The 19,669-nt window shown below is 38.3% G+C and overlaps 1 protein-coding gene across 5 annotated transcripts; it reads left to right on the top strand.

Moving 5' to 3' along the window:
- The first annotated feature begins 883 nt into the window (after window positions 1-883).
- Window positions 884-19,093, top strand: C9orf72 (C9orf72-SMCR8 complex subunit). 5 transcript variants are annotated; one of them, XM_056324841.1, is made up of 11 exons: window positions 884-1,811; window positions 3,324-3,809; window positions 6,846-6,905; window positions 7,860-7,955; window positions 8,619-8,683; window positions 10,797-10,869; window positions 14,187-14,303; window positions 15,007-15,242; window positions 15,752-15,809; window positions 16,337-16,446; window positions 16,529-19,093. In XM_056324841.1, the coding sequence occupies exons 2-11, from the start codon at window positions 3,366-3,368 to the stop codon at window positions 16,713-16,715; spliced, it is 1,446 nt and encodes a 481-aa protein (XP_056180816.1). In that variant the 5' UTR covers window positions 884-1,811; window positions 3,324-3,365; the 3' UTR covers window positions 16,716-19,093. The 5 variants fall into 5 exon arrangements, with proteins under 5 accessions (XP_056180816.1, XP_056180814.1, XP_056180817.1 ...); XM_056324839.1 differs by lacking the exon at window positions 884-1,811 and adding an exon at window positions 1,818-2,038; XM_056324840.1 differs by lacking the exon at window positions 884-1,811 and adding an exon at window positions 2,559-3,100.
- The last annotated feature ends 576 nt before the right edge of the window (window positions 19,094-19,669 follow it).

Genomic DNA, 19,669 nt, shown 5'->3' with positions numbered 1-19,669 from the left:
TAAGGCATGACATCAGTCATGCTGATGACTCAGAATGCCATACTAAAAACATAAATAAATAAAACTGAAATGTGTTTTTGCTTGAGTTCAGTCTCAGTTCACTTTCATCTTCTCTGTGTTCCACACACCCTAATTAATTTCTTTGAAGATGTGCAGCATTAGGCTTCATAGCCAGATGTATTCTTTGTCAGGGGAGAAAAATTTGCTTACACTGCAGCCTGCCTCCACGTCTCTGATGCATCTACAAAAGACACCTGCAGAAATACTGTTAGCCTCTTCCAATCGTATGCAATGGGATTGTTACTCTCTCCTCTGCCTGAAGAAAGTATGAAAAACTGAAGGGGGAGGGCAGGGGAAGTCAGGCTACAACAGGCAGAAATTTTGCTGTACCAATATTACCACTGCAGCAATTACAAAGACTTATCTATTACTTCAAGAGAAAAGAAAGGATTTGTGATTCATGCTAGTAATTCTTTGCATGTAACATGGTGATTTGCTTTTAAACATAGAATTCTCAAAGCAGTTTGTAATGAGAAAATTGATGCAGCTATATCAAGTGTCTTATGCCAGTCTAGATGACAATTCAGTGACAAAATACACCCTACTTCCCCATCCCTGAAGCCCATTTCTCCCACACCATTGCTTATCTAATATCACTGTACTTTTCTTACCATGCAGCTTAGCGTCTACAACTACACAAACAGCAGTTTACATTCACTTCTCTTCACAGTTCATATGCAAACTAAACACACAAAAATCTGCTTTTTCTAAATTGCATAATTCCTATTTAGACAAGAGATTTAGAGAAATTCCAGAGTTTGATGCCAGATGTTTGAATTCAGAACATTTAAGTATCAACAACTTTTTTTAAAAAGTTTAATTCCATTGTTCCTCTTGAGCGCTTGCATATTTGTTACATAAATTTTGTGTAGTCATTTACTTTTATTGGAGCTCTGCTTCTTAGAAGCTAAAACTACAATCCAATACACAGACATAAATCATTTTATGTTCAGTGTTTGTTTTTAAAATCATTAATAAAAGTAATCTAAAAGGCAGATTTTAGCTGGCTGAGGACAACGTTCTTTGGTGTGAAGCTATTCACTGCCTAATATTAAAGGCATTTTGACAAGGGCAATTTTTGTGGTAAAACTGGGAGGGTATGACTCAAAAAAAAGGAAGAAAGAAAAAAAAAGCTCATTTCAGGTCTGTTGTGCTGTGTTAAGTCAACCCGTATGGGCCTGTTCAAGCTGCTTGAGACTGGGTACGGCAGGGGTGAGGGAGCCTGCAGGAATACAGCTGTGTCACTACATCACAGAAGTCTTTTTCCTTTGGAGGCTGTAAATAAAAAAATGCCTCTTAGATGTAAATGACTATGGTGGTGTTCATCCAGCCTGGATTGAGGCAGTAATAGGCGTAAAGGTACTTACCATACACCTGTAAAACTAAACGAAGCTCAAGCAAGAGCATCTTCACTGTTTTGCATACAGTATGTTTGGATACTAACCTAATTCTGTCATCATTAACTTCCTATTTTAGACTCAAACGCGCCTCCATAAACGACGCCCCTGGCACAGCGCCGTTTCCCCATCTGCCCGCAGCCGGGGCTTCTGCCCTCCTTCACAAGCTGCCCTCGGCTTTCGTGCCAGCCCCGGGGCGCTCTGCGGCCGGTCACCCCCGAGCGGTCTGCCCCGGCTGCGCCGCGCTCCCCAGGGCACACCAGCCGGCTCTGCCGGCAGAGCCGCGGCACCCAGCCGCCTCCGTGCAGGCCGCGACGCCGCCGCCGCCGCCATTTTTCCTCCGCCGCCCGTGAGGTAACACCGCCTCCCCGCTGCCATCTGGCTCCCCAGCCTTTCCCCGCCGCCCCGTCAGGCACCCCGGGCAGCCCGGCTCACAGCCCGCCGAGCTCCCCGGGCGGTGCCCGCCGCCGGTGCCGCCCGCCGCCGCTGACGGGGGGCGAGGGCCAGCGCCGCGCATGCGGAGTGGCGCTGCTGAGGGCCGCCGCCGGGCGGGCAGGCGGGCAGCGGCGGCCGGCGCGCAGGTAAGGCGGGAGCGGGGCCGGGGGGGGGGCGGTTACTGCGCTTTCCGCCGCGGGGGTTGTCGTTGTCGCCCGCTCCTGTCTGCGGCGGGAGTGCGTTGGGCCTCCTCTCGGCTCGCCTTCCCGGGGGATGAGTCCTTTCCGAAGTTCAGACCGGCCCTGCAGGGTGCGAAACGGGCCGACCCAGGCGGGGGGCGCGGGGGTGTAGCCTCTTGGCCGTCGTCGTGTGCCGGTGTGCTGTGGCGGGAGGAGCCGACAGCCCGGCAGCGTGAGGAGGCACGGGTGACCGGCGCTGTCTTTCGGCTTCCCTGAGAAACGTGAAGTGACATTCAGAGCCTCAGACGGCCTTGGCTCGCCCGCTGCCGCCCGGGCTGGGCACCGGCGGGCGGGGGCGGCCCACTCGCTGCTCGGTCGGGCCTGAGGAGCGGCCGGAGGCGGAGGCGCTGTACGCTCCTGCGGTGGTGTAACGAACCTGGGTGGTTTTACTGGGGACATTCGCGGGGCGGGGAGGGGGGAGAAAAAGTAGAGATGCATGAAACGAAACTGCCAGAGGTCTGGCGAGTTGCAGCTGTGTCCATAAGACGGGTGTTACAGCTCCTGCGGTACTGGGGAGGTGTCCTCTGTTACCGTGCGGTGTGCTGCCGGCAAGGAGAGGCGCGCTCAGTTCTGGTCATGTGGGGGTTCGTGAATTTAAATGCATTTTAGCGTTTATAGTTCTCCATCCTGGGTTGAGTTAGTTCGGGAAACTTTTTTTATTTGATGTGTTCCTGTGGCGCCTGCATAACTTTTAGGGAAGATGGAACTTCCTGTTGTCTTCTGAGCCCGCCCCATCAAAATGGAGAAGCTGTAGAGTTGTTGGAAACTTCTAGGGAAAATGTTTGACTATTTGTGTCTACACAGTATGAAGAATTTTCCATCAATACATTCTGTAAAGTGCTGAGCGTTTGTCTTGTACCGCAACACCGTGCATGTAAAAGGTGTCACCGTGATGTACAAGGTGTATCTATCATATGTCAGCTGTCTTTATAGAAGTTGAATGTTGGACAGGCTCATCATACTTATACGGTGAGTAAAGGGTATTTGAGGTCTGACTAACATTTTAAAGCATACTACTTCGTTATATGGAAGGTATGCATATATGCTTCCTTCTTGAATGAAGTCTACAATTAAATATGAGGTGTAGGAGTCAGCGTGTTTCTTGAAGTCTTATATGGAAGCAAAAGGAATATGAGATAATTGAGTGCAGCTCTAATTTTGGTTTTTTTTTGTATGAAACCTTTTTTTTTAGGTAATGTAAGCATTTCAGTTTTACACAAGAGAGGAAGCAGGCATGTCAGCTCTTTGTCCACCACCATCTCCTGCAGTTGCTAAAACAGAGATCTCCTTGAATGGCGAGTCACCTTTATTAGCTGCCACTTTTGCTTACTGGGACAATATCCTTGGCCCCCGCGTGCGGCATATCTGGGCCCCAAAGACAGAACAGGTACTTCTCAGCGATGGGGAAATAACTTTTCTTGCTAACCACACCCTGAATGGAGAAATACTTCGGAATGCAGAAAGTGGTGCAATAGATGTGAAGTTCTTCGTCTTGGCAGAAAAACGGGTAATCATTGTGTCATTAATCTTTGATGGAAACTGGAATGGAGACAGAAGCACATATGGACTGTCAATTATACTTCCACAAAGTGAACTTGGCTTCTACCTGCCACTTCACAGGGTGTGCGTGGATAGGTTAACACATATTATAAGGAAAGGAAGAATATGGATGCATAAGGTAGGTTTATTGTTCATTACTAAAAACAGTAGTCCAAGTTGTCTTGAGCAAAAACAAGAATTAAGATTCTGTCACAGACAGTCCAGACACAAAAAACTCAGAGGAGGCTGACCACTCTACAAGTATACAATTTTGGAGGTTAAAATTTATCAGTACATCAGCAAATTCAAGGCTGGAGTTTTTATCTGGCTGGAGTAACATGGATTATCCTAGTAATACTATATAACCTGTACAGGGCTATCTAGGTGAAATAGGTATCCTGTACAGTTTTTTCCTTTGTCTGAATTTGATACAAATTGTTGCTTTTAACTTTGTTAATTCATGTATTTAAACTATGTAGAATTGTAAATTTACTGCATTGCTAATCATTGTTTTCACTTGAAATCCAGGAAAGTGAGCTGATGCAATTAATGTTGTCATTGTTGTTACAATTTTTATTTTTCAAAAAAAAGGGTGTCAGTGAACAGTTTGGCACGTGTTAAATTGAGTAAAACTAATTGGAGAACCATGAAAATACATCTGCTTCAGTACAAATATTTCTACTTTCGAAATTCAAAAAGGAAAATTCTGAAAAATTGCAATTCTTACCTTTGGGTACATTATGAGTATTCCCTTACTAAGTGAAAATTGTTATGTATTTTCGTTTAAAATTAATAACATACTACTAATAAAAAACAAAATCTGTCATCTTCATGGAGTGCAAGTTGTCTTAGAGCAGTAGATCACATATCAGCTTTGAAGTGTATGGCAATGTATGTTTGTCTGATAAAGTTTTTGTTCCTCTTCTGTTTTGAGACCTGTAGTCAGCATACTTAAACTTCCTTTTTGAATACTCTGAACTAATTAAGATTCCAGAAATAATGCTGGTGTTAATTTTTGTGGTGATGTTTCCTTTTTGCAACGGGATTAAACTCCATTGATTTTTGCTGTATTGCCTGATGATGGCTGGCATTGTTTTCCACCACATTGGCTCTTGATAGTTCTGGCATTTCTTTTTCAGAGAAAGGATAGATAAAGTTCATTGGCAATATAGTAGAAACACAAATATTTATTTCCTAATCAAGTCTTCTAAAAGCTTGTTGGATGTTTGTGATTTTGACATAAGTGAATACTATCTCATGTTCTTGATTACATTGCCTATCTGTCATTTAGTGTCCTCTCTACTGACACTTAATGTGAGTGGTCAAATAACAATTGTCCATCATTCTTAACTATAGTATGTCTTCGCTTTTTCTGGACCTTGATCCATATCAGTATATTTCCACAGTAGAAATAGCCTTCAAGTGGCATTGAGAATGAGAAAAAAATGTTTTCTACTAGTTTCCTCAGAAATTAGTACTTAAGTTCTTCATTCTTTTTCAGATGTTCTTGAAGGAGAAGTCAGCTGGGTTAGCTGAGGCAATGATACATTGTGAAACAGACACTTATTGTCTCTTTTTGTTTGTTTGTTTGTTTGTTTGAGGAGTATCAAAGATCCCTGCATTTATCTGCAGTTATGCAGCCATACCCAGAAGAGAGAAAACTGCTTTCAAAATGTAGGTTAAAATTGAGGCATGAGTTGTGGAATGATAGTACTGAACTAAAACAGGCCCACTTTGTAGTTTGCATTTTGAGACAGTTCAGCAACTGTGACTACAACGGAACAAAAAATGTTGAAGTCATATCCAAAAGGAACTGTATCTGTTCTGAAATTTCTAATAGTTATGGTTATCAGCTCTCATGAGTTCTGTGTATAGCTGGACAACAGTTTCCGTTTAGAAGAGAAGAAACCTTCTGAACTCAAGGACAAGGAGAAACATGGAAGAGTGTTCAGACTGGCAAAATCAGACAAGCAACTCCAAGCAAGTCATCTATATGGGATTAGAAACCCATTTTATCTAATTCAGTTCTGTGTTCCAGATGTTTGTCTAATAGTTTTGAGCAGTTATATTTCTAAAAAGTGGCTTACACCATCTATGCAACCTTATCTTCATGAAGACTACTTTTAAAGCAAGGGATTGTCATTGTCAAGAATGTCTTACTTCACTGACACTGAACTCAGGGATGGAGGTGCCTCGAGGAAGTCTGCCTTGTTCCAGTATTGGTTTTTGCAGTTGCTTCTTGTAGATGGTTAGACAAGTTTTATTACTGCTTTAGGGCAAGTTACTTTAGCTTGTTCCCAGTTCCTCTGCTCAATAAAAGTCATGTAAACTCTTCTCCCACTTGAAGTTATCAACTTTGAGTAGTTCAGTCACAGGAAAATAATGAGTAACAAATAAAAATGCAAAAACCTGTCAGCATCTAGCAAAAGATGTCATTAGTTCTCACAGCATCTTCCATTTTTTGCGTATTGTATTGATTTTTCCAGTGATTAATGCCAAATTCTCATTGTGAACGCTAACTTCATTCCACTGTAAGTTGCATTTTGAATGCAGTTTGCTATTCAGCTGCTGAATCTTGTTTTAAGAACTTTGTCCAGTCTGTTGTACATTGTGTTTTGTGTATTTTGAGGTTTCATGTTTTCTGTACTTGGTTATAAAACAATTTTTTGAAGACTTGTCAATGTCTCAGTGTGTGGGGGGAAAAAAAAAAAAAGCTGTTTTTCCTACCCTCCCCAAACAAATAATCTTTCTCATTCTGGATATCTCAGTTTTTTTCTTGCTGCCTCAGGAGCCATCAGTCTGTACCTTACCCATTTGAAAATAAAAATCCGTACATAAAGTGGAATTCTGCACCAAAATGTGATCATTTGGCATTTTCTTGATCTCTGAGGAGGCAACTTAATGTTTTGTCATTGTCATCACACCCTCCCTTTCCTACTACTCCCAAGCATGTGAGAGGTTTGATGGGGGACAGAGTGGGGAGCGTTGATCTGTTTAAAATGGCATCACTTCCCTCTAATGTCAACTCTTTAAAAGAAACAAAAGACTTGGACATCGAAATTTGAATCTAAGAAGCGTGACTCCACAGGGAAGAAACTGTACCATTTGACTTTTGTGTGCATACATATATAAACAAATACCAGAACGTTCATATTTAACTGCTTCTCTTGCTCAGGAGAGGCAAGAACATTTCCAGAAGATTGTCTTGGAAGGCACAGAGAGAATGGAAGATCAGGTAAGGGCTGTCTGGCTGATACATAAGGCACACCATCATAAAACTGTTTGACTGCATCTGGTGACTGTAGACGTTGGTGCTGCTGCTTATTTTTGGGATCCAGGAAGATACTTTGGACTGACTGATGACATGCCATGCACAGGAGGCAAAGTTTCTGAAGATAGGATGATGGAAGCCTTGAGCAACTTGAAGGAAAATATATTCATCACTTTATGGGTAAAGTGGAAATCTATGAGGAATATTACCTTTCAGAAAAGGAAAGTCATTGACTTGAACTTGAAGCTCTGTAAAGGTAGTAGCTTCCATAGATTCACACTCACTTCCTAACAAGGACAGGTTTTCATTAGGTCTTGTAAAACTTAACTTTTTCGGGTTAAAGAGACATACAGATCTGTCATGTTGGAATGTGGTTGGAGACCTATTGGATAAAACTGTGAAAAGATTTTGATTTCTGAAAATGTAAATATGAAATTGTGGCTTCAGTTTTGTGTCGTAGATAAATCAGATAAGTAATTTTGTATGTTAGTAACTAATGTGACTGGTTTTGGTTTCCTGTCATTGTTAATCCATCGGACTTGGATCTAAAATGCAGTAAATGCACATAATGTGGTATGATCAGATTATCTCACTCCAGATGCTTCTTGTCTAGGCCAAACCACTAATCATGAAAACTAGCGTAGGACCCTGGAAAGACCTTTTAGACCTGATGTTGAGAAGCACAACATGTATTTCCTGTTCATAATTATTGATGAGCAAAGCCCAGGAGGTCTGTGCATCAATATCTGATCACACCACGCTTCCAAACAAAAGGCACTTAAAAGATGTTCTGCATCTTGTAACATGCAAGTTCGCGTTGGTAGTAACTTCTGATAGTAATGTTATAAGTCCATGTTAGTATTAAATTCTGATACCACACAATGTGCTTGTACTTCAAGCATTTTGTTTATTGTGCAGGGCCGGAGCATTATTCCAATGCTGACAGGAGAAGTCATTCCTGTAATGGAACTTCTTTCATCTATGAAATCACACAGTGTTCCAGAAGAAATAGATGTAAGTCCTTGTGTTCTTTGCATTCTGAATAAAAAGGTGGCTTTGGTGTTCTGGTTTGGTATCTCTTTGGCAGACAAAACCCCACAGTTGTCATAAATTCTTGCACACTTCAGTTGTTTCACATCAGGTTTTCCTAAGTTGTGTAGGGAATGGTTTTATATAACTGTTTCAGTTCAGTAAATGTAGCAGTACTAGCAGAGTTTTCCATGGTCAGCACTTGGCAAAACTAACTGCATAGGGTGATACAGTTTTTAGAGTGAAGTGTAAAGGCTGTTTGATGCAAAACAAAATGAATAGAGAAGTAAATAGTTTTAACATTGATACCAGTTTCAGTGTGGTTTAGTGTTCTCATGGAAGAAGTAGAAGTGATCTCACATGCCCTAATTTAAAATATTCTGAGCAATGTTACAGAAAAAATCCACTGGGAGGAATCTGACTTGTGGGTGGTGAAGAACTTTTAATAATCAAGTGACTTTCTCATTTTCAAAATGCATTGATGGAAGTCAGAAGGTCTTTTTAAAGTTGTGCTTTTTCAGGCAGTCTTACAAGTTAGCTTGAATAGTTCCCCAACAGTTTCCACCTATCATTAAAAACAGAAATCAGTTAATTGGAAGGTGTTGCAGATCCTTGTCTAACTTTTGTTTATATTTACTTGCATTTCAGATAAGTGACACAGTGCTAAATGATGATGACATTGGGGATAGTTGCCATGAAGGCTTTCTCCTCAAGTATGAATTTCAATTTTGCTTTCTGCTGTAGTGAAATGGTTTAAATTTGTGTATGCATATGTATATATACACGTATGTGGATGTGAACATGTATTAGATTAATTTTATTTATAGGAGGGGGGAGGTTGACATGTATTTGGCTTTTTGAGATTTTTGTCTATAAAATGCTGTAGAAGTTGCTGTCATTTTAGAAGAATGGCACTGGGCTAATAGCTGCATCTCTGTAGACTACATTATTACAGAGTTATCTTGATAGTAGAATTCCTGTCCAGTAGAATTTTTCTTTGATACTTAATGTTAAATTTTATAAGGATATAAGTTAGAGTCTTACATTTTTGTGAAATACCAAAAAAAACCCGGGTTGTGTTTACTGCATAAACTATGAATAAGAATTAATGGTATGGCATATAGAACACTTACGAAATTGTGTATTTCTCTCCCCGCTCCCCCCCCTGTTTTTAATGAGTAAGTGGAAGCAGTTGCACATGAGAGCAACTTGGTCTTTTCCTGTGGGAAAGCATGTATTACAGATTTTAATTGATTCTGTTAACTTTTCAGAGCATCCCTAGTGAAACTGCATTCATTTATCTAGTGTTTAGTGCTATCTATTTGTACAGTGTCACATATGCTTTCAGTACTACAGAAATTCATGTATTAAATTAACTGATTATTCACAATAAGGTAGTATTTAGTTCCATAGAGAATTTAGGATATAATGAAGTGAAAAACATGGAACAGATTGTTGTAAACAGCTAGAGCGGTTGATCCTACAATGGTGAGCTGTTCTTTTACCAGTTGCAGATTTATTGGGCAGGTAGTAGACTGTAGAGTGTTGGTTATCTCTTCTTGCTACTTCTCCCTGGAAATTTTGTCCTGTAAAGAAAAGAATAACTTGGCCATTCATGTGAAGGGTCCAAATATCTGTCTTTTATCTTATCTGCAAAACTTAGCAGCTTCTCTAGGTTCAGATTTCAGGTCTTAAATATAGTGTTACATGGATTTATACATGTCATTGAATAAAAATTGGATGAAACTGCATATCAACAATACCAGCCTCTAAAATAAGCAGTCATGCTTTCTCAGTAACTTCTCAACGAAGCTGAATACCTATTTCTGCCCCAAAGGAAGAATTCTTAAGTATTCAGATGGCCTTAAATTTTACTCTTAGAATATACTTGGTAAGATAAATAGTAGCAGGTCCACTGTAAAGTCCATCTGCAAGATTTCAGAGTATGAGTGTAGCTATTACAGTCCTTATCAATTAGAGGTGTTTATTAGAACAGGTTAATCACATGCAATGCATCCTTCAGAAGGTAGCATATATGTGTACTTTCGTATATTCACAGATATTGGAGAAAAACTTTTAATGATATCTAGAATTTCTAAGATATCTAGACTTTCTGAAGCTCTCAGCCAGGTGTTGGTTTAAGAAAGTGCAGGGGGAAAGGGAGGATGAGGATAAGAAACCTCAACAGAGGTTTCCTAAGGACAGGTTAAGAGTTGGCAAAGTTAGTCCAGGTGTATTTACTGCAGGCTCCAAACTTAATCTAAGCTAAATTAGATCTGTGCTGCTGGCAGCTCACAAGGCAAGATGACTCAACTTCCAGCATGTCTGTATGTATGCTCACACTCAAGCTTGTGATTTGCTCTTGCCCATGCAGTTACCAGGAGTAGAACAGTTTAGCCGCTGTCTCCCAAAACTGGGTTCTGATCCACAGTTTCAGAATGTTGAGACAACAATGGACAACCATAGATCTTCTGCCAAGATGCTTTCAAATCCTTCATTATTAGTATGTCTTCTGTTACTTTGATTACTTTATACAGATTCTACATACAGTTAGGTCATAGCAGCAGACACTTTTGTTTGCACCGTAACTGGTATTTGGAGGTTCTGAGTGACAGTCTTTTTGTTCATCAAATTGAAAATACATATACTATTGAACTTTTGGATTTAAGCAGTAACCTACACAGCTGTGTGAGGTCCTGTGAGTATGGGCCTATAGGTATGAGCCTATATTTATAGTAGGAGCACTTCATTCTTCTTGTGAAGATGACAATTGGTTTATTTGAAAAGTCTGATTAAATGTATTAACCTGTTTGTTTTTATTTGCAGTGCGATTAGTTCACACCTGCAAACCTGTGGTTGTTCTGTAGTTGTAGGAAGCAGTGCAGAAAAAGTTAATAAGGTAATGCACTTTCTAATAAAACCAACATAAATGCTGATTATTAGGAGTGTTAGTGTGTTATTTGGAACAAGGTTTATCTATAAACATACCTGAGATTGAAGAAAGAAGGAATACTGTTTTCTGAGTATCTTATTTCAGCTGATTGGTCTAGCAGTTGACAATTCTGCCTGAATATTGCTTTATCAGTTGTATTCTGGCAACTTTAAGAAAACCAATGCATTTAATTTAATTGATACTGTGTATAAATGAGTAGTAAATCAGTCTGAGCTTTTAAAATCAGGTTTGTTAGCTAAAATGTACAAATTGGAGAGGTCTGAACTGGCTCGCCCTGTTCAGCTATGTCAATGGGCATTGTCTGCATACTCTTTAAGAAATTAGTATCTGCACAATTACTCTGGGGAATGAATGTACTTGGCGTCACAAACTGCTTGTGTTTCGTGGAACTTTGAAACTGTTGGGTCTGAAGTCACACACATATGTTGAATCAGGCAAGCTTACTAGAACTTTAAACCATTCCAGCAATTCCAGAATTTTATATTTTTTTTGTAGCCATCTTTGTGTTGACTTCATCTTCAGTCTGTTTAAAACGTAATTGGTAAATACGTGTACAGTTTAACTGGTAGATTTAAAATTTGATTTGACTCAGCTTTCCTGAAGAACCAAAGAGACAAAGTACAGATGTAAACTCCTAAAAACAAGTCATGTAACAACAAAACACTCAATGTCTCATACTCACTGGAGCACATCAGTAGGGAAGATGTTCAGGAGCTTTCGGGTCTAAAAACAATAATCAGCATTAGCTGTACCTCTTAACAGGGAAGAGTATATACATCATTATGATCTATTTGGGAGGAAAAAAGGTTGCTTTTGGAAGCTGTCATTTCAGAACAAGAAAATAATTACAATTTCATGGTAGACTTTTTCTTCCTATGCTGTTACTATTTTTAACTTCTCGTAAGCTTGTTATGAAATACTTAATTTGACCCAATATGAAACTCTCACCTGCACTTCTTATCCTCTTATATTTTGGTGTAAATGGAGAGTTTCTTGATGCTTATTTTAAGCTTACCCAGTATATGAAGGAAAAATCAGATGAGGATGTTTTCCTTATTCAGATTTCTCCAAGTGCCTTTTTGTATAAAGCTTTCAGATTATATCAGAGTGCTAGTTTCAGATAAATCGAAAGCAATTCCTGAAGAGATACACTTGTATTTATTGTCCATTGAAATATTTCTTAAAGCAATTTCTTTTTAGCATAGTGCAATATATCAGCGTTTTGTTCAGACACGTTTCCCTTTGATTTGCATTTAATTAGGGTGTTAACTCTATCCCTTCTAGTAAAAACAATGAAGTTAATTTCCACTTAGGATATTCAGAGACAAATAATGAAGAAAATGTTTTCTTTGTGAGAAAATATATTCCACTAAATCAAATGCGTCTCTACATTCATGGCTGAGTCCTTTAATAAACCTCTTTGATTTTGAGTATCCCTGCAACTGGGAATGAAAAAAAGGGTTTCATAAAAGTGTGCAGTCCTAGAGCCTTTAGATATTGGGCACCACTGCACTTAATGAGAATACCAATACTACTGTGCGGGTAAGGTTCTGTGTAGTTATGTAGCGCTGTAAGTTTTCAATTTATATTGGGGCCTCTGGGCCATGCAATAACGATGGTCCCATGTCCTGAGACCATGACAAAGGTCCTACAGGGGTATGTGTGGAGAAGCAGTATATTAAGATAACTTAATTTTCTGATAGGGAATGTTTTTGTATATTGGGCTTTTCTGTCTGATTATATTTTTAATTGTGATGTATTAATTATTGAGCTCTGGTTTTAATTTGTGAGACTAAAACCTTCCTTTGTAGAGAAATTAGTTCTCAAAGTTGATGCCCTTTTTGATATATGTATACATGTATCTGTGTGATAGCTTCAGTGTGAAATACAAACTTAAGAGCAGAGGGCCTGCTGAATATATTATATATTGATTGTAGACTATACATATTATATATTTCGTATTTTATAGTGTGTAGGGCTCCTTGCTGCAGTGAAATATAATAGTCTTTTTTTTTAAATTTCAAGGCACCTTTAGTAAGGTGTGTTTTGAAATAAGTAGTTTGTGACGTGTTATAAAAACTGGGGGGAGGAGGCTTTCGTGTGTATTGGCAGTGGTGATGAAGCACCTCTGATCAAATGAACAATGAATGCTGAGACTCAAATTCGCAGCAAAGGGGAACCAGAGAAAAGAAAATTCTTAGTTCTTAGCTGAAATCAGCTAACCACAGTTAATATGTATTGTTTCAGGGATGTAAGATTTGCATAAGATTAAGTTAGCATAATAGAGGAAATGTTAAAGGCTTAAATGGTCATAAAAAGCTTAACCTTTATAGTTCATAAAATAATTAATTAAAAGGCTTTATGGTGTAAATGGTTATAAGTACGCAAAATAATGCATCGATAAGCTAGACGCTAAGTCTAGAGGAATATGAGTCTCAAAATACATCCAGGGTAAATTTCATAAATTCTGCACGGGTTCTTATCAGGAGTGTGCTCTTTGTGTCACAGTGCAATGGTTCTGAAGTAATTGCTTTCTTTATGGCATACTTTAGCTTTCCTTAAATTAAAAAAATACACCTATTGCATCTTGCTGAACTGGCAGAAAGCATTAGTCAGAAACTAGGTTGTCATGGCTTTAGTTACTGCATAAACACGTTGTGCAAGGATGGAGCCTTCTCAAAGACCTTACAGGCACAGATACAGCACCACAGGTTAAGGCTGAGAGATTAGCAGAATGGAATACGTGTTTGTATTTGGAGATGATTACTTGTAGCTGTTGCAGCACAGGGGTTTGAAAATGCTTTTAGTGGAGAGTTTGAGGAAATTACTGAGGAAATAAGCATGGATGCCTATTTAGGAAATTATGCCTGATTGGAGACAATAGCTGCAGTTTCAATATGGGCTGAATAAAATAAGAGGCTTAAAAGGCTGGGAAAGCAATCACAGTAACTCTTGTAATAGGAAGCAGTAGCAGAGGGTGAAAGTGATTCGTTCTAGATAGTTGGCTAAAAACAAACTTTATCAAAAATTACTGGATTTTTTCTTCATTTGACAGGAAGTTGGAGTAATATGGCTTGCAGTTCAATAATTTAATCATGTCACAGCTCTGTGACCTTGGTAAAGTTTTGGCTTCTCTAATAAGTATGATGAACATTTTTGTACATCATTTGAAATGCCTAATATATTATAGTCAGAAATTGCATATGAAGATCAGTTCATTCCTTACATTTTCATATTTTTCAAAACCATTCTGTTTAATGCAGATTGTGAGAACATTGTGTCTGTTTCTTACGCCGTCAGAGCGGAAGTGTTCCAGACTCTGTAGAAATGAGTCTTCTTTCAAATATGAGTCAGGCCTTTTTGTTCAAGGCTTACTCAAAGTAAGTATGTTAGGAAAGTTCTATTCTTCTGTAGTTTAAGAACATCCTTCATTGTATGTGACATACACATGCATACACACATTCATTTTCAATGAAATATGTCTCTTCGCTTGATTTCTTTCTGGCACAGTAGGTTTCTTTGTAACTATTTGCATGTTAAAATTCCAAGCCAGTCTTTTCTCTGACACATCTATTTCTTTAGGATTGTCCAGAATTGTTCCTGTGCTTTGAGGTACAATAATACTTTTTTGCCTGCTTGGGAGTAGAATCCCAAAAGACGTTAAGTTTTTGTGTTGTACGAAAACAACAAAAAAAGAATGGTCCATCAGTCCTACAGTTTCCAAGTATTTTGAAAGGGTTGTAGCAAGGGGTGAAGATGAATAGAAAAATAATGCTTCTTGGTCTAGCGAGCAGTCTAAATTTACCAGATATATATAATACTGTAATGTTAATGGGCTCATGAACCTGATGATGCAATACTGCAATACATAGGTTACCTCAGTACCTGTTTTCACTGTTGTATTGAGGGAATCATCTGCGATGAAGGACTTTTTACTGGGCTACAGCCACCAGTTCTCTCAAGCAAAACATGTTTAAACAAATGGGATCTAAAATTTAGGCATGATGCTTTCATATTGTTTTGTTCCAATATAGCTTTTTGAAAAAAACTAACTAGAGGAAATTTTTTTTTTCACTAAAACAGGATGCAACAGGAAGCTTTGTGTTGCCCTTCCGTCAAGTAATGTATGCCCCATATCCTACTACACATATAGATGTAGATGTCAATACAGTGAAGCAGATGCCCCCTTGCCACGAACACATCTATAACCAACGTCGATATATGAGATCCGAGCTGACAGCATTTTGGAGAGCTAATTCAGATGAAGAGATGTCTCAAGATCATATTATCCACACAGATGAGAGTTTCACACCTGATTTGTATGTACTCCTGTCACATCTCTCAAAGTTACTTGATTCGAGACAAGAGAGTAAAGTAGTACAAAGTCTGCTTTCTGGTAAAATACATGACGTTTTTTTGCTTTTAAGAAGGTCCTTCAGCTCTGGTAGTTGCTTATGTTTTGGAGGAATTTACCAGTGCCATCGGTAGTTTTGTTGCATTAAATATTACTGAAGCGCATTTTCAGTAATGCTTCTGACCATGTTATGTTAATTTTGTTTCCTGTTTTAATTAGGGGTATAACAGAGCTAAGTGTATTTGACAGGGTCCAATAGCTTTCCTGGGTGTAGTTCATTTCATCTGAAAGTTTTGTTTTAAAATTATAAATTAGCTTTAAAAATAGCAGGATTATAATGCACTCAAGTTTTTTAATTCCCTTTTAATTTCTGCCAGATTGTAAACAGTAATGCCATTGCTGTTCAGAACTGCTGGACAGTTAGCGTCCCTTTATGGCATTACCTCACATGCTGGTTTGCTTTCTTTTCTGTAGAAATGTCTTTCAAGATATCCTGCATCGAGATACATTAGTAAAAGCCTTCCTGGATCAGGTAATCTTTGTTTTTTTCAGAAAGAACAAGAGCTAAAATTCAGTACTTTGAGCCCTAGTAACAGATAATTTAACATGAATAGATAATTTGTTGGCTTGATAGCTCTTTTTCATACCAGTGCTATGCTTGCATAACCAGAGAGAAAAATAATTATTTGTAGTATTAGTATAATACTGAAACTCTTTCTTACATGTGAAAAAGCAATGCACGTTTTCTATTGCTGCATAACAATGTCTTCAGTTACAGTACTGAGAAAGCTACCTGGTTGAGTTTAATTTCAGGTAATTTTAAAAAGTAAAATAATACTTCATCCTGACAGAACTGTAAAACAGCCTAATTTATGGCATGTGAGCAGCAAGAAAACTAAGAATGTTGAGTATATATCTAAAAATCTGTGGTTAATGTGCCCGCTTTTTTATAGTTAAGGCTATGTTATTTGTATATGCTATTTTTGTTTATATTCTGCATTCTTATAATCATTCTTGAATTTCCATGTCTACTTAATTTTCTGTTACAATTTTTAACAGATTTTCCATCTGAAGCCTGGTTTGTCTCTAAGAAGTACTTTCCTTGCACAATTTCTGCTAGTCCTTCACAGAAAAGCCTTAACTTTAATAAAATACATAGAGGATGACACGTAAGTACACAGATAGTAGAAAGCAGGCTCTGAGAAACTTTCCCTGCTCTATTTTACAGCACCGTTTTTTATTTCCTTGCAGGCAAAAAGGAAAAAAACCTTTCAGGTCCCTTCGTAGCTTAAAGATGGATCTTGATTTAGCAGCAGAGGGCGATCTTAACATAGTAATGGCTTTGGCTGAGAAGATTAAACCGGGCCTGCATTCCTTTGTCTTTGGGAGACCGTTCTACACTAGCATACAAGAACGCGATATGCTCATGACGTTTTAAAGTTCTCCACTGCTAATGTGTAATATTGCAGTCTTGCATGGCATGAAAAGAAATCTGTCAGTGTGACCGCCACGCTTGTGACAATCATTGACTTGACTGGGGATGAAGCATTAGGAGCACAGTAGCACACTAACACTACAGTCTGCCCTGTTAGAGGAAATACCAGCTTTGCTAGACAGCAGGCGTGATTTTAATGAATGTCTTCTGTGTGCTTTTTTTAACAGTTAAAATAAATGTTACCAGAGGTTCCTTTGCCATGTGGGCTTAGTAGATAAATTTGAACATGTTTAGGTATAAAATAAAGGGAAGCATTTAATTTTTTTTTGCCCAGAGACTTCATTCAGATGTGTGCCTGTTTTCCTCTGTTCTGATGTGTCACTATTTTTAGTGTTTCCACAGAAAACAATACATATGTCCTTTCTGATCATGGGCGTTGTGGAATAGGGGCCTTCTGAGAGTTTCAAAGGAGGTTTTCAAGTATTGTTCTTTTGTATGTGGTACAAGTCTGAAATGTGTCTTCCCTTATCTCCATTTGTAACACTACTGGCTCCTTCATTTAGAGCATTTAAAGGCATTTGGGATTTTTAATATATTACAAAGTGCTTTTCTTGTGTGCAAACTGTTGACTATTAGCAGCTTAAATAGCAGCACTCTGCACGTGAGAACTGGGTCATTATTTAAGCAGCTTTGTGCATGTAAGTGCCAACCATGCCACTCCGTCACAGACTGTTGGGCCATCCTGCAGTGAAGTGTTCAGCGATCCAGTGTAGAGTTCTTTCAAAACACAGAACAGAAAACTTGTGTCATTCAGCAGCACTTGTCAGTCTTTCTATCCCTAAACTGCTGCTGTTTTTTCCATTGTCAGTTAGAATAAGGTTCAGATTAAAGTATTAGACCTTCCCAAAGAACACCAAGGTGATAGCCAAACTGTCATAAAACAGTAATTTATTTTTTTTTACATTGCCATTAATAAGAGTTAATTAATATGAGTTAATATGCCATTAATATGAGTTAATTAATTAATATTAATTCAGAGATGAGCACAACTGTGAACTAATGTTCATGGGATTTTACTAAGTGAATTCTTGTCAATAATCTTGCCAGTCGTCTTAGTTCATTTTTAGCACGTCTCCAGCTTCACTTGAAAATAAAACTACATTTTCTACTTTTGTGCCAGAACCCTTTTTTCTCAGTAGTATATAGAGCATTGTGGTGTCAGGTTAATCTGGACCCAATTTTTTCAATTTTGATGCATGATTGGTGCTTGTTACATTGAAATCAGTGTACATTTGTACTGCATGTTTTCTTAATTCTCTTTTTATAAAAACACAGGAATATATTTGTGCTGTTTTCGTGTAACGTCATTACTCAATATTAATTGTGAAGGAGCTGCACTTGTGATTGGAGAAGCCACAGTTGCTTTGCTTAAATAAGATTAAATTTGCTTAAATTAAATAAAACACTTTTTATTTTCATAATATTTAATAATAATAATAAATTATTTCAACATAACGTGTTATGGTGAACAGGTTTCTGTTTCCAAGGTAGCTTTTTAGTGTCTCTTTCATGCAAAGAGACATAAAAATTAACAAAATTGCTAACAAAAAAAAATTCACAACTTTTCCTGAAATGTCCAATGTTCAGATTTTTAAAAGGAGTACTGTTCTCTATATAGATGTTCAGAATCCCCTTACATTTTCTGAAAAACCAAAATTCACAAATATTTAGAGCTTCTGAAAGATGTGGAATTGAGCCCCAGCTGCACACCTTTCACACATTATTAGTGAATATAATCGACATTACCTGGTTGAATATGTAATTACAACTTGGTGAGTCTTTCAGGGCTCTTGCAATGAGCTCAGTGCTTCATCAAAGGAACATGTCAGAATGCTGGCATAAGTTACTTGTATTAAGATTCTGTCTGTCTTCCTACCATTATTATTTTCATCTGCATTTTTAATCGGTTGATCCATTAGACAAGAGTGTGATTGTGCTCAGTTTTTACTGTCATGTCTAAGTTTGTGATAAAAATGTAATGAACACTGCTGAAACTTCTAATGTAGCAGTTGTGTTGAAGTCTAAAGAGATGTAAACATGCTGCTGAAGTAATGACTTCAGCTTCATAGGCATTGGAAAGTTAACAATGACACTAGTAACAGTAAAGCTCTGTGTACTGAAGATGCTGTCACCTTTTTAAATTACTAAAAGCTGGAAACTTTCTCAAGTGCTACTTCTGTTACACAGCTGTCACAAATGCACTGTCACAAGTGCAGAATGTATAGTGAAGTAAATTATTAAATGCATCTGCATGTTGTGTTGTAAATCTTGCTCAGGAAACGAAATATTCTAATAAAATTAATGCACAATTTTTGACTTAATTGCTGCTGATTTTTTTATAGAACTTCCGTTCTGTATTAAAAAGTTTTGCTGAGATGATGAACCATAGTCTGTCATTGATAGAAAGTAATCTGTTACATATTTCCATTTCTGTTAAGGACTTAGTCATTTCAAGCTGAGACCAGGGTGACTTGCCTATGCCTCCGATGTGCTGAAATAAGAATTTAGCCTCTACTTTAAAGAAGTTTTAATCCAATATGTGAGAATTTAGAAGTATTTTAAGGAGTTCACTTGTATCTAGCAGTCAGTAAATACCTTTCTTCAGGATTTCAGTGACTTGAAGTTGAAATAATAGCATAAGATTTTTTTTCTTCCAGCTGGATTTGAAAGGGGAGTGGTGTTTTGAGCATTTTTAGTAGCACATTTTCCCTGATCTTGATTCCTGCCCTTTGCATACTTAAAAAGGTAGCACAGAAAGACATCCACTGGAATGTCTTGTTAGGACCACAGAGGATATTCCCAGTCTAGGTACCAGTTGCAATGTCAATTTTATTCGAGGGCAAAATGGGTATTTTGGTAATGTTCTTATCCCTGAGCCTCCAATATGATACACTGAT

Source organism: Falco biarmicus, chromosome Z (genome assembly GCF_023638135.1).
Source record: "Falco biarmicus isolate bFalBia1 chromosome Z, bFalBia1.pri, whole genome shotgun sequence".
Taxonomy (NCBI): domain Eukaryota; kingdom Metazoa; phylum Chordata; class Aves; order Falconiformes; family Falconidae; genus Falco; species Falco biarmicus.
Note: the sequence above shows the minus strand (reverse complement) of the source record. Positions and strands in the feature narration are given on the sequence as shown.